Source organism: Scleropages formosus, chromosome 6, assembly GCF_900964775.1.
Source record: "Scleropages formosus chromosome 6, fSclFor1.1, whole genome shotgun sequence".
NCBI lineage: Eukaryota > Metazoa > Chordata > Actinopteri > Osteoglossiformes > Osteoglossidae > Scleropages > Scleropages formosus.
The window spans coordinates 5923945-5939357 of NC_041811.1; the positions used below are offsets into that span (position 1 = coordinate 5923945).

Consider the following 15413-nt stretch of genomic DNA (forward strand, 5'->3'; position numbering starts at 1 on the left):
CTGCACAGAGGGTGTCAAGAACACAGCAAAATAACTAAAAACAATGAAACAATGCAAAATAGCTATAAACATGGAAAATTACTTTTAAAAAAAGCAAAATAACCAGTAAATGGTTATAATGACTACAAAAAACAGCATACATAATTATAAACAGTAACTGTGAAATAATTTTAAAATGTGTAAAATGACTATAAAACAGTGTAGAAAATAAAAACATTATAATAAAGTAACTATACAACAGCAAAAAAAGTCGGAACGGTGTAACAAATATAGGGAGTACAGTATGAAAAATTCTGTAAAACACCTACGCAACTTTAAAAAAAGAAAACAATGTAAAATAAACTGTGCAAATACCTGCCGACAACTAACAATGCAAACAATACAATAGCAAAATCGTAAAAATAATTTCAAAGCAGCTATAACAACTACAAATCTGTAGCGACAGAAGTTAGCGCTAACTAACTTGCATCCAAAGGTCGCAGGTTCGATCCCAACTTGCCAAGGCTGTAAAACTATTTAGCTGCAAAGTACTTACCTTGATATTGCTCCAGTAAAATTACCCACCTGTATAATTATAATGGATGGGTAAATAACCGTAACATTGATTGATTGTAAAAGCGTCAGCTAATAATATGCATAAATGTAAACAGCGAAACTTCAGGTGCTCCTGACTTCTCACCTGTAGCTGCAGCACTACTCGTGAGCAGAAAAGGTTAAATCAAAGAACCCTGATCTATTCGTAACTTTGCTTATAGCGAGTGAAAGAATCAGAATGTTCAGACCGGCTCTTCTCGTGACCACGTAAAGGTCCAATAGAAAAACTCCGGTCTGTTTCCGCGTGACTGCTGTGTCTCGTGACTTGACCCGTCGCCCAACTCAGCAAACGGCTAAACCGCAGGTCCACTCGTGAACGCGCCAGCCGTAGAGCCGCTGTCGAACTCCCGTTTCCGAGGCTGACGACTGGGATGATGACGGGCGCGCTGATCACTTCCTCGACTCCCTGTCGCGCGGGAATCACGTGCTGAGCTGCAGCCATGTGAGGAACTTCCCGTGGCGTGAGACACCCCTGATCTGCCGCCCTTGTCCGTACCGGCGGCTCGTGAGATTGAGAAAGCTCAATGCGCTGTCTCTACACCAGGGGCGGCCAAGTAAAACCCAGTGATTTCATTGGGGTGGCCAAAAAAAAATCACAACTGACTGACATGCTGTACCAAAAGCAAATTCTACAGACAGAAATTCTATAAATTCTAGAATTTATTTATTACAAACGTACACAAGAAATTACAGTGGCAGTACTTAGAAATGTCTGTGAAACATTATAATATAATTTAATACGATTATTCTACATTATTTGTATATTAAGATGCTAATGATGCAAATTGGATATTGGAAATTATTATTTTTTTATGTTTGCTGTTACAACGTATGTAACCTACATACCTGGTGGACAACGACTGACTGCATGAGTGTTTTTGCTCATCTCTGATTCTGGTCTGATGTGTGCTGTCTCTGTAGAGCTTCTCCACAAGCTCCCTCTCGGACTGTATCTCTGCGTCCCCCTTGTCTCTCAGCAGCATTAATTTCCCCTGCCTCTTTCCTCTCTGTAGCATTCGGTTCCCTGCCTCTTTGTCATTTTCAGTTTTACTGCTACTAGTCCTCAGTTTGTAAAAAAGGAAAGAATCTTATCTTCCCCTGCTTTCCTTTTCATGCTCTGCAGTTTAGACAAACACACTTATCAAGAAACACTTTTATTATTATTAAATTGAATAGCTACTTACAAAAAACAGTGACAGACTCATAATTTAATCATATGATATGGTAATGTATACACACACACACACATTTTCAGAACCGCTTGTCCCTTACGGGGTCACGGGGAACCGGAGCCTACCCGGCAACACAGGGCGTAAGGCCAGAGGGGGAAGGGGACACACCCAGGACGGGACGCCAGTCCGTCACAAGGCACCCCAAGCGGGACTCGAACCCCAGACCCACTGGAGAGTAGGACTGCGGTCCAACCCACTGCGCCACCGCACCCCTGCATGGTAATGTATATATTTTTAAAAATTAACTAGCTAGCAGCTGCAGTAACTTTAGCTAACATTAAGCAAACATTTGTTTCTCATCATATGATTAGCTAATGACTGTTGTTTCTATTTGTATAGACTCTGCAGGGGGAGTAGCTACGTGGTGGCCGTGGGTGGCCAGCGCCACCCCCTGACTGAAGCTCAGCCACCCCTCTGGCCACCCCTGTTGTGCAAAGCACTCTGACCACACTGACAGGTGACTTTTTTCGCCGCTAAAACTTGTGCAATGCACATATTGTATGTATACGTATATTTGCTAATACTGCGCAGTAGATGGCACAGTGGTTGGAGCCTTGGAATAAAAGGAGCTCTGGCTTAATCTCATCTCCTGCTGTAGTCCCCCTCATCAAGGTACTTCCTCTGAATTGATGCAGTGAAAGTTATCCAGCTGTATAAATGACTCAATAATTGTAAGCATCTTAGTGCACAAACCTCAGATTGTAAGTGACCTTGGAGAAACATCACATAAATCATTAATAATGAAAAACACACACACACACAGAAGCTGCTTGTCTCACGTGGGGTCATGGCAAACCGGAATCTAACCTGGCAACCCAGGGTGCAAGGCTGGAGGGGGAGGGGACACACTCAGGATGGGACACCAGTCTGTTACAAGGCACCCCATGCGGGACTCAAACCCCAGACCCACTAGAGAGCCGGCACAGGCCAAACCCGCTGCGCCACCGTGCCCCCACTTAATAGTGAAACATCAGAAACAAAAAAGGAGACTGATATGGTAACAATTTATTGTTAGAGAATTTCACATTTACATGGTGTGTTGTCTCACCCTCAGCCAGAAAACACCATTTGTAAAGTAGACTACTATAGAATGACTCATGCATTTGTGTAAGATCTGTGATCTTAAGTGTAAACTCATGTCATATGTAATGCAACAAGATATTAGTGAGGTGTAAATATAATACAGTATTTCAAATAAATCAACACAAAAGCAAGTCCACTACACAGAATCCTAGGAACATGATGATAATCTGTTAAAGCACCATCTAAACAAAGCATCACAAGTGTCCAACTACTACAGTATAATTCTCACACTACCTCGCTCCTATATATTTGCTGTTTTTCTAAATGTTTACGACATAAATTGATTACACAGAACCCCTCTGCCTTTTCCAGCTTTTCTAAGGAAAACAATTATAAATCTGTTGGACTGCCCACAGGCAACCTGTGAGACACTGATCTGAAACCTTTATAGCCAATGAAGTTAGGAGGGTAATTTGACAGTTTTAATATCATTGACCCAATTATATCTTATATTTGGTCTTTAAGAAAACGTACTGATAGCTGTAAGAAATAATTCATTAAAAAGAAGCTGTTATTTTCAACAAATATTTTCATGGGTTTAAACAATATTTGATCTGTCACATCCCTTGCTATGATAACAGCAGTGCTCAGTATAATCAAGGTGGCAAAAGAAATGGACTTTGAAAAACTGTGGATTCAAGTCCTGATTGGGGCCCTGCTCTTGTACATCTAAGCTGGATACCAGACCTGAACCCAAGTGCAAAATACTAATTTGTATAGTACATACAGTATAATAGTTTGGGTTCAGTGCAGGTCCTCACCCAGTGGGGAGTTAGAGGGTGTAGTGGTTATAGTCATTATTGTGCAGAGGTATCAATCCCCCACTTCAGCTGTAGGACCCTTGTCCTAGGTGCTTACCCTGAAATTGATAAAATAAAAATTACCCTGCTGAATAAATGTGCGAATCAGTGTAAGTAGCTTAGGTGCACAAACGTGGCATTGTAAATCACTTTGGAGAAAGCATGAAATAAATGAACAATAGTTATTAATGTTGTCCAGGTGTACCAGGTATTCATCAGCTCTGGGAATCAGGGGTAGGGCAGCCGTTTGATGCTGCAGGGAGAAAACAGTCAGCTGCTCACTAAAGGGCGAGTATTGTATGGTATAGGCTGAAATACCTCTTGAAGCCTTTACAACTTTACCGTCATCACCCAAAGCCATTGCATGGAACTACATGTCCCCAGCCCCTTCTGAGTGGTTATGAGGGCGGTCCTTCTCTGCCTGCCATCAGCGCTGAGGAGGCAGGCCCCTGTGAGCGGCTGCTCAAGCATCCACGGGCCACGATGAGCACCACGTTGACTGCGAACTCCAGGAACTCAGCCAATGTGCAGAGAGAGACCCCGACCCACAGACCCACAAGGCCTCCAACACTGGAAAACAGGTCGATGTCCTGAGGAAGCGCAGAGGAGAGAGGGTTCCACATTGTGTTTGTATTTCTTATAGTTTGGGCCACCAGGTGATGTTGTGGTTAGTGCTGTTGCCTTGTCTTTCAAAGGATCCAAGTTCATATATCACTTCTGCTGTAGTACTCTTTACCTTCAGACATACCCTTAATCACTCCAGTAAATGTTATCCAGCTTTATAAATGGGTAAATCAGTGTTACGTCATAGTGTACAAATGTCACACTGCAAGTTGATTTGGAGAAGTGTCACATATATGACTACACTACATTTAGGTGTATTTCTAATACAGTCATTTGAAACACCTTGACTGCGCACAAGTAATCTCCATGTAACCAGTTATGTAACTTCTAAAACCAATTGCCTGTATAAGTGATGATTTAGGTGTGTCAAAGTAAATGGGGTGAATACTTTGGCAATCACTTATTTTGTATTGTAATAATTGTAATATTTAGATTAATTTGTAGAGATTTGATTTCACTTGCACATTTAAGAGTCTTTCTGATGGTCTGTGTCAAAAACACCTAATTAAATCTATTGTGATTCAATACTGTAAAACAAAACATGAAAAAGTGCAGGGGATGAATACTTTTTACAAGCATTGTATCGTGTTTATTTCGTGCATTAAGTTTTTAATAATCATTCAGTTGTATATTAAACCTATGTTATTTGTAGCTCTCCTTGCAGACAACACTTTTTGAAATAACTTATTGATGGCAGGTTTCAAGTTCTTGAACAGTCCATAAGCAGCACTGAGCATGCTCTACATCTTGCCAATATTATTAATATTAGACCTTTCTTTAATTAATTCTAGTATAATCCTTTTTAATGAAGACATACAATATGTTGTGCCTCATTTGTGTCTTTTCTTACAGTGATGAAGGGCTCCTCTGAAATGTGCTCATAGTTCAGCTTCTGGTAGTAGACCACCACCTTCACCATGTTGTCTCTGGAATGGAAGAGAAGAACGTCTCTTAGGACTTTTTCAGAAACGGACCACACAGGAGATATGGACGGCACACTGACACTGCCTTGTACAGACCGTATGTCCTGGGGATTATCTGCTATGGCTTTCAGCTGGCCACCTTTGCCTCTAAGGTTGCTGGAGAATTTGTCCTAGAGTCAGGGAGAAAAAAGAGTTCAGTAGAAAAGAGTTGTACATAAAAGCTCCTCACTGCTTGGTTTTTTCACACCTTACTCAGACCACCATGGATGTTTTTACTGAAAGAATTTGTTACTGTAGATAATAATCTTTTGGATACAATCCACTTCTTTTTGATATGATTTTACCTATTTCTTTCACAGAAAATACTCATGCTGAATATTACTAAATATTCTGACTGAATCTGATATTTTTAATGTTTTAATGTGTACATCCCATTTAGACACCAAGTTTCAATGTGTTAGACACTCACCAAAAAGGCGGTTGCTGGCCACTGAGACCCTGACACAGTCAGGCTGTAGAGCTCCTCTCTGAAACCAGCACATGGATCAAAGCTCTGAACAAATCTGACTATCTGTAGGTGCAGCTCTACTACACACTGTTCATATTCAGTCATTACTGAAACTGACATACTATGAGCTTTGGATACAAAGGTACTTTCTTGTTCTATGCCCCCTTGCAGCACTATACTTCTCAAAAGAATCAATGTGCACGCAGTGTAGAGTATTTTAATGTCACAGACCTCTCTCTGTTTATTTATAGCTTAGGTTCTGTACAAATCTCAAATACACAGTAGCTATGAAAAATAGAAAATACCCTGTAAGACTTTAATTCCTATTTCATCATAATTAAAATTAATGTAAAATGACTGAAAATTGTCTCCACAAACTGCCATTAAATACATTTACTTATTAGAACCTTTTCTCCAAAGCAACTTCTAATGAACTCTCTAATGTTATCTACTCATACATTTTATTCACCAAGGTGACTTACACTGGTAGATACACTACTTACAATGGGTCACTCAGTCATACAGCAGTGGAACACACTCTCTGTTGCTCACACACTATAGGTGAACCTGAACAGCATGGTTTTGGACTGAAGGAGGAAACCCATGCAGATACAGGGAGAACATGCAATCTCTACACAGACTGAGTGGGGATCGAACCCCCATCCTCTCGCACCACCCAGGCACTGTAAAACAGCAGCACTACTCGCTGTACCGCCAAATACCAATTTTAGACAGATTCATCCTGTAAACTTGCAGTGTTTCACACCTTGCTGTTAATCACTGCCATGGAAGGACACCAGACATGGGCTATAAACATTTTGGAAGTGAATTGAATGATGTTCCTGTTGTGTTCAGGTGCTCTTTACTACCATCTGTCGGCTGGGCAAATAAAAAGTGGTCACACTTGCTCGGCAACGGGAAGAATATTTTGACAATAGCTAAGTGACGAAATGCAATTAAAAATAAACAGGAAAAATATTTGTATCTTTGAAAATTTGCATCTTGACAGTTTGTAAATCAGTGCTCATAGTTCATGTATCCAGGAAAATTGGTTCAGCAAAGAGAAAAAAGCACTCGAAACTCATTTTAACATACACACCCCATACACAAATATAAAACAAAAAACAACGGTGTCATGACAACCAGGTCAGTATGTTAGTATCACATGGTAATGGTGACCTACTTTTTAACCATAAGATGCCAGCTCCCCCGCTGTCCCCTGCCTAGATCTTCCTAGGCCTAGCCAGAGCAATAATTGGGTCTCATAGGAAAAGGGGAGTTAATCTTCTAGAAGACCTATAGTCTTATATAAGATCAGTAATTTTGATCCTGAGACAGAATGTCAAGCCACACTGACTGATGTTTTATGAATGATTGACACATGTCCCTTCAGGCCAAAGCACTCTTCGTGTTCCCGAGGTGTGAAGATTTGACACCTCCATCTGCTCAGCTCTACTCCAGTTAATGCTGTAATTATTGATATGACCATGTGTTCCTAGTTGTGCTGTGGTCTTCCAGGTCCTAGATTGTGTTTGAATTTCCAGCTGCCCGTTCTTTCTCAGAATGCCTTATGTACTGGAAGTAGACAACTATATAACACAGTTGTCAGAATCAGCAACCTTGGGCCTAGAAAATGAATTTTAGCTTCCATAGACTGTACCTGTGCCTGGACTGATATACCAGTCTTTTTCTGTTTTAGACATATCCACACTGGTGCTCTGTCACCACAATAAAATGACCAGGATGGGTCAGCTACCTTGGATCCCCAGATATATTTTTCTCCCTTTCTTTACAGGTTGGAAGTTTTTTTGTTTTCCTCTCCTCAGCTCCCAGCTGGTTTACTCTATTGTTAACTATATCTGTTGTAATTATAATATCAGATCTGCAATATTGCAATCTTGTGCAGCATTCTATGTCACTCTGGTGAGAAGAGTACCATATAAAAATAAATTGAACTGAGTTCTTGGTTAGTCTTGGATACCTGTTCCATTCCTTTAGAATATTATCTACCAGCAGTTTTACTCAATGTCTCCGTGTGTGTGTGTGTGTGTGTGTGTGTGTGTGTGTGTGATTTTCAGTAGCCTAGAAATATCAACAGCGGCTGCCAATACCCCTAGTAAAAACAGAGAGTACGTTTTCCCTGCAAATGAATAAAAAAATTATCCCTCACCATAGCTCACAGACACACACCAAGGTGACCGCTCTTCATACTATAGAGAGATGCCAAACCCTCTTGAACCCTCCTGGGTTTTTTTCATATCTAAATCATCTGATCGACCCCTGCATGCTGCTTGAGGACCCCCTTAGGCAGCTTTTGGGACTTGTCAGGGTCCACAGCATGTACATTTACCTTTATAAATTTAGGGCAGCACAATGGCACAGCGGCGGCATAGCGGCGGCATAGCAAGTAGCAGTGCTGTTCCCACAGCAGCTGGGTGGTGTGAGAGGATGTGGGTTCAATCCCCACTGAGTCTGTGTGGAGTTTGTATGTTCTTACCTTGTCTGCGTGGGCTTCCTCCAGGTTCCTCCCACAGTTCAAAGGCATCCTGTTTAGGTGGACTAGTGACTCTAAAACCCCTCCATAGTGTGTGTGAGTGATACAGAGGAAGTGTGTTTCACTGGTAGGTGGATGGGTGATTCATTGTAAGTAGTGTGTCTTGAATTGTAAATCAGCTTGGGTAAATAAGGTGTGGTTTGATACTACTACACAGTGTATGCTGGAAGTTGTATTGATGAAAAGTGTCTGCTAAATGAATAAATGTAATATGTTTCTCTAAATAAAAAGGGGTGCGGTGGAGCAGTGGGTTGGACCATGGTCCTGCTTTCCTGTGGGTCTGGGGTTCGAGTCCCGTTTGGGGTGCCTTGCGGCGGACTGGCGTCCTGTCCTGGGTGTGTCCCCTCCCCCTCCGGCCTTATGCCCTGTGTTACCGGGTAGGCTCCGGTTCCCCGCGACCCTGTATGGGACAAGCGGTTCTGAAAATGTGTGTGTTTCTCTAAATCAATGTACAACTTCAAAAAGTACAACTCACCAACAGAGATACACACACATTTTCTGAACAGCTTGTCCCATTCGGGGGTCATGTGGAGCCAGAGCCTAACCTGGCAACACAGGGCGTAAGGCTGGAGGGGACAGACCCAGGACAGGATGCCAGTCTGTCGCAAGGCACCCCAAGCGGGACTCGAACCCCAGACCCACCGGAGAGCAGGACCCGGTCCAACCCACTGTGCCACCGCGCCACCGCACCCCCGCGCCCCCGCGCCCCCCCCCAACAGAGATAAAGACAAGCAATTCTAGAAGTAAAGTAATTTAGTCCAAATAGCATTGTTTTTGTGGGTGCGTATTTCATCAATGGCTATGAAATTGAATATAAAATTGATGGGGTGTTTTCATTTTTCTAACATTGTATTAAAACTTTATGGAACAGATAAGAAGTGTGTAGAGAAGTGGGTTTAGAGGAATTCAGCAGTTCTGAGTGAGGGAGGGAGATCACACTGGACCAAAGTGAGAAACCATGGCTTTGTAGAGATGCTTACTACTATTGTGCCTCACAAACATACAGTACACACCACTTAGCTTTCACACATAGTCACACTCTGGGTGCTGGAACGGCTGGGGGGAATTTGTACCTACTTGCACTGAAGAGGACAGTGGCATGGCAGTATATCCTGGGCAAATTTGTATTCATACAGCTCCAAACATCTCCCTGCAATAAGATAGACAAACAGGCAACATGAAGCAACACAACATAAATGGTCATAACAGGTCAAAGCCTTAGAAAGTGGAATAAAATCAAGATTATGCTTTATTATTTTTTATTTTATTCTTTTTATTACTTTACTGTTTTTTATTACTTCTGTCACTTCTTACATTATTTTTATTACTTTGGTGAGGACATCCAAAATGCATGTTATTTGGCGTGACAGCACTATATAGAGAGACAACAGGACAGAGCAAGAAAGTGACACATTCTAAAGTGAAATAAAATTGTTTAAAGCAATAAACTGCTTTTTTGTTAGTTTCCATGAATAAACATGATAAATCCTGCATTGTCTTCAATTTGGATAGACACTGATCTACTACACTATTGTAATTACTATTATTATTGTTGTTGTTCTTCTTCTCAAGTATACAATGACAAAATTGTGCAATTTTCCCCCTGCCACTTCTGACTGAATCAACCCCTCAATTTTAGAATTATGCATTGACATAATATACACTCACGGGTAGCAGGAGAGCTGAAGTTGCATTTTGGGTATTGCAGGTCAGGGAGGACGGCAAACTCCCAATGGCTGCATCCACAGTCCTTCATGATGCTCTGCTGGGCACAGGTTCGCTTGCATGCCTGGAAGGAGCATGTAAGAGCAGTGAATGCTTGAATCAGTCTGGCCAGCTTCATCAGTGAACGAACAGCAAGAGAGTATGCAGACACACACCTCTCTGGTGTACTTGAATCCATGAAGGTCATGGTAGAAGTTGGTGATGCCCTCTCCATCAGTGCAGTTGCTTCCGTATGGGTGTTTCAGTCTCCTAATGCCAACCTGGTGAAGATGTCCAAAACACATAGTGTGACCTTTGAGCACTCTATTTTAAATGTTAGCACAAATGAAAACATGTGCACTGGATGTCTCATTTTAAATAAAAGGAAAATGTTATTTGGAGATGAGTCCTTTATATGTTGCTGTCACTCTTCCATCATTCTTACAAAATGCTTCTGTTATCCTCCCAGAGTCACAGCAAAAAGATTTTTGGATGTATTTGTAGGATTTCTAAAAAGTTATCCAAGCCCCCCCCCCCCGCCCCCCAGCATATGATAACATTTTAAAAGCTTAGAATTTCCTCCTCAAGGATTCAGCATTATAGCATATACAGTTTAGGGGATAACATTTAAAATATATGCCCTCAGAGGGGAGAAAAGTAAATGGCTGGGTCCCAGGAGGCTTATAATGCATACGTCATTTACAAACATACATTGAATCTTTGACTTAGAAACTGTCAAATTGCACACTTTTGAAGATGTTTTTTTCCCAAAATGTATGAAATAAATTTTATATTGTGTTTACATATCTACTTTTTAAAATCTATGTTGACAGAGCAACAGGGACCTGTGTTCAGCTGCCAAGCCTATAGACTGCAGTAAAGAGCACTCAAACACAATAGTGGTCTGTATTAGTGTCTTTAGACCTGTCTGTTCAGCTATATCACAATAATTACATTCATTTAAAACATCCTATTATGATCATTTGTGTGAGAAAAATAAAAATTTTAATAGGAAAAATAGGGTTTGGGCAGAGCACATAAAACAGGGGTAAACATTGCATACAAAAACTTATAGCACGCCAAAAATAAAATTACAAAAAAGCATAATTGTTTGAAAATAAATGATAAAGCACATAAAACAATGAAAGAATGTATCCAAATATCTACAAATTACATAATTAAAGCTGTGTTATTGCAGAACTGATTGTATTTGTGATTTTAATAATGACGATCGGATGAAGGCAACTGTTACTATGGTAGCCAGAGTGGACAAAATAAAGATCATACCATAAATAGGACTGTTTTTATTTTCAGTCATTTTAAAATAGTTTTAAAGGTTGCAGCTAAAGTTAAAATAATAAAATAAAAAGTCTTACAGAGACATTTGTATGGTGTAATGAACTGTTTACTGTACACGTGACAATAAACTTGAATTTTTTTAATAGCTTTATTTGAAGATTCTACAGAAGCTAACCTCTATTCATAAATAAAAACAAATAACTAGTTACAAACTGTTTTCCAGTACCAGTTCATAAAATGACAAGTAAGTGTATAATTTTGTTTAATGAAACCTTTCTTCTTGGCCATACTTCCTTTCTTCCTTCAACCCCCAGCACACACCAACCCCTTCTAGCTTTCCTCACCTTTGTGATGCCGATATCTGTCTCAGTTCCCGGGGGGATGTTGACTCCCTCGTCTTCGGGGAAAGGAGTGGCCAAGTGGTCATGGATGAGCATGCGGATACCAGCTGAGTGGGTGATATCTCTGACATATTCGTTCTGCTGGATGAAGAGCTCCAGGTGCAGTCCTGCGCAGGGTGGTGGGGTACCTGACTGTGACTTTTCTCTGTACAGTTTGCTCCATACATTACAAGACACACACTGAATTAATACCCAAGTGTTTTTGCCTCCTGCTACCAGCTACCTTGAAACACACACATCACAGTGTTTTAACTCAAGAACAGATTCTGTGGTGCATCCGATTATTAAAGTGACTGACAGATAGCCATGCAGTAACAACCTGATTCCCTGAAATTTCTTTAACAAGCAGATCATACCTGTGATGGCCTTGGAAGAATTAGACTTCTTTTGTGAACATATTTCAGTTCAGGTTACATTTATACATTTATTTCACTGATGATTTTCTCCAAAGTGACTTACAGAGCTAAGATACTTTCACATCATATACCAATTTATACATCTGGGTAATTTTTAGTGTTTCAATTCAGGGTAAGTGTCTTAAGGAAACTACAGCTTTGGATTCAAACCTAGGTCCTCTGAGTGCAAAGTGGCAGTTCTAACCACTACACATCTGTTGCCCTAAGCACCATTCAACTATTTGGCCTATTCCCATGTCTATGACTGTAGGGTGGTTATAATTTTCTGCAAGTTTTGCAGAAGGAAATATGGAGATGTTTCATTACAGTGTTAAACATGCACATGCCACGTTCCTTCTTCAAACTCACCGTACATGAATCCAGCCTTTGTTGTGTTCAGTGACTCACTCTTGATGGGCCGGCCACGGATGTCGGTTTGCTTGTGAGAGTTGAACGTGTAACAGTTACCGAACTTGTAGTTGATAAAACCGGAGAAAAAACTTCAGGGTGAGCAGGTGGGAAGATGTTGAAGAAAGAAAATTAGGTGGAAGGAATGGAATTTAATTCATATTACTGAAAAATACATATGATTTTATGTTCATCACCGTTTGGTAAGATCATGGGAATTTGCTGTCACCTCGTGTTGCATGGCTGTCCATGATAATTGCAGAATAAGAGCATGTCCTCTAGCTGGTGTCCCATGTCCAGCTTTTCCTCATCTGAAAGCCTGTTGAACTCTGAAGCAAACTTGCTGAAAGAGTTGGCACACCTGTTGGTATCCCTGGTGGCACCGGGGTAACCAGTGCTGTTCCACCGTTGGGCGAGGCAGAAGTCCTGTTTGAGGAGGAAGAGCACCAAACTGAAAAATAGTTTTTAATGTTCTTATAGGGCACTGCAATGATGGACTCAAAGCTGCAGCCCAATGAGAATAAAAATGAAGAAAAATCAAATTACTTCATAGGATATTGAATTTCAGTGATTTAACATCATGTTAATATCACACTTAAAACACACTACTAACCAAGAAGGTGTTGTTCAAAGCAAAGTTTCTCTTCAGAGCAGAGTGTCTCACACTGTTCAGGTTGCAGATGGTGACTGCTGGGAACATCAGCTTGGTATCGGAGATGAGCCTGATCTTTTCATGTGAGGGGTAACTGTAGAAGGTCATGATGATCTCCATGCACTGCCAGATTGCACAGCAGAATGCAAAGATGACAAACATGGCCCACAGGGAGCGCCGGAACCAGTGCCGTGCACGGAAGATGTTTGGGATCCCGTGGGCTGTAGTGTGCTGGATATCATCTCTCAGCATCCACAGCGAGGTCATGGCTCCAGGTTTCTTGGGTGGCATGTTCAAGACCTCACCAAAGAAAAACACAGAAGGCTTACCCACTGAACCGTCACAAAAGGAGGTCCTGTTGGTTCTTCAAGCACAATAAGCACGATTTTTTGTCTTTTAGCAGCACTGAACAATTCACAGGAAGAAAACATCCAAGAAATGAGGGCCCTCTTGGACTCAGAGGGGTTATATTTATATCACATGTCCACATTCTAGGTCACTGGGGTCCACGTCTATAATAAGCACTGTCCACAGGTGTTGGCGAGATACGATAATCCACATAATTCCACTTTGCAATAGGGCTGTAATGAGGAAATAATTTTTTTTATTCCTTCAGGCTGTGAAAATCAACAGATTTCTCCCACTAATGAGAAGTGTCTTCCGTGTGAACAGAGGGATCTGTCTATGACTCACCTGTACAGGCAGGTGTGAAATTGGCATCGGACAGGCAAAGGCAGCTAACATACAAAAAATTTACTTAACTATCGTGGCATTAGATTTTGCCAAGAAAAATGTTACGAACACAATTGTTCAAGATACCTCTTCTTGACCAGAAGGAGTCCCAAGATGTAGATGATCATTGTTCATATTGCCATGGAGTCCCATAAATACTGCTCAATACAATTATACTGCAAATTGTTCCTGTTATATCATTTGTGTATGCGCAAATAAAAATGATTATAAAGAAAAAAATTCTGTAACCTGGTCCGTCCAGACAATTCTTATCCATATTTACCTAATTAACGTTATTGTTAATGGGGAGGAGACACTAATTAAAGCCTGATTATGATGAGTCTGACAAACTAAAATCTCTTCTGTTGTTCACCTGGGGAGGAATTTCAAAGCCTCTTGTCCTGATTAAAGTCCCATGAGTAAGAAAAAAAACACATCTTTATATGGTGAGCAAAAATATCATGCTGGTTGCTGAAAAACTGGAACTGTGACCCAAATGTCTGCTAGTGGAACCAGGTGCTGTAATGCTGGGAGGCATACTTAGCATACACTGATTTTACTTACAGGCAAATGGGGAAATGATGTAGTGTCCGCTGATAATGTAAATAACAATTTTAAAAGTCTGTCCATCATCATCAAACACTTGTCCAATGCAGGGTTGCAGTGGTCAGGAGTCTATCCTGGAAACATACTGTGTAATCACAGACCAACACAGGGGAATCACAAACACACAAACACACACACACATACATACACACTAAAGGCAATTTAGAGTCACAAATCAGCATGAAATGCATATTTGGATCATGGGGGAGAACTGTAGCCCACTGGGGACACCCCCACAAACACAGGAAGAAGATGAAAACCCCAAAGCAAACTGAGCCAGATTCAAACCCAGGTTAAAAGTATCTGTTGTAAATGACCCCAGTTAAATTATTTAGTACAGCAGTATGACTCATTGCCTGAGAATCAACTCTCATATCTGCTTCAGTAAAAATGTGAAAAATTCTCCAGTATTTCCAGCTACAAAGGAATGTAGTGTTTACTATGTATATCTAGTGCTGTGAAAAACTATTTCACCGCTTTCCAATTTTCATTTTTGCATTTTAACATTAAATTTGACATCTTAGTTCCAGTAGGACTGAGAGAAGTGTGGTATCAGTGTTGGTTTATGTCATTTCCTTGCAGTGGAAGATGTCAAAATGTGTAGACAAAGGTGTAAAAACAATACCCCTTGAGTCGATAACTAGTTCAGCCACCTTCAGCTGCAATGGCTACAACTAAATTTTTCATGTACTTTCTCCCACGGGCGCAGGAAAAAACACACGGAACTCAAGACGCTTTCACTATGCCTATCCCGACAGTAGTGCATCATGGAAATAGCACACGTGCACAAATTGAGTATTAACTTATGGAAATAAAGGTTCCGCTCAACAAAGCAATTAATCACATGAACTAAACAAATCTGCGGGCAGAACACTTCATGTTGAGGAATTTTGGCCCC

General features: G+C 40.9%; 1 protein-coding gene across 1 annotated transcript; it reads right to left on the reverse strand.

Annotated features, from left to right (window-relative positions):
* Positions 1–4107: 4107 nt before the first annotated feature.
* Positions 4108–13468, reverse strand: LOC108922609 (amiloride-sensitive sodium channel subunit gamma-like). The gene is made up of 11 exons (XM_018732833.1): positions 13139–13468; positions 12755–12951; positions 12487–12617; positions 11666–11829; positions 10199–10303; positions 9987–10107; positions 9396–9468; positions 5726–5783; positions 5353–5426; positions 5184–5259; positions 4108–4299 (listed from the first exon to the last, which is right to left on the reverse strand). The coding sequence occupies exons 1-11, from the start codon at positions 13466–13468 to the stop codon at positions 4108–4110; spliced, it is 1521 nt and encodes a 506-aa protein (XP_018588349.1).
* Positions 13469–15413: the final 1945 nt, after the last annotated feature.

Excerpts from the sequence above, each read along its gene's own strand:
- LOC108922609 (XM_018732833.1), bottom strand. The coding sequence starts at position 13,468 with ATGCCACCCAAGAAACCTGGAGCCATGACCTCGCTGTGGATGCTGAGA. Across the intron at positions 5,784-9,395 it reads CACTGTCCTCTTCAGTGCAA|AGAGGAGCTCTACAGCCTGA; the intron begins GTAGGTACAAAT and ends TGCTGGTTTCAG. Across the intron at positions 5,260-5,352 it reads GATAATCCCCAGGACATACG|AGACAACATGGTGAAGGTGG; the intron begins GTCTGTACAAGG and ends CTTCCATTCCAG.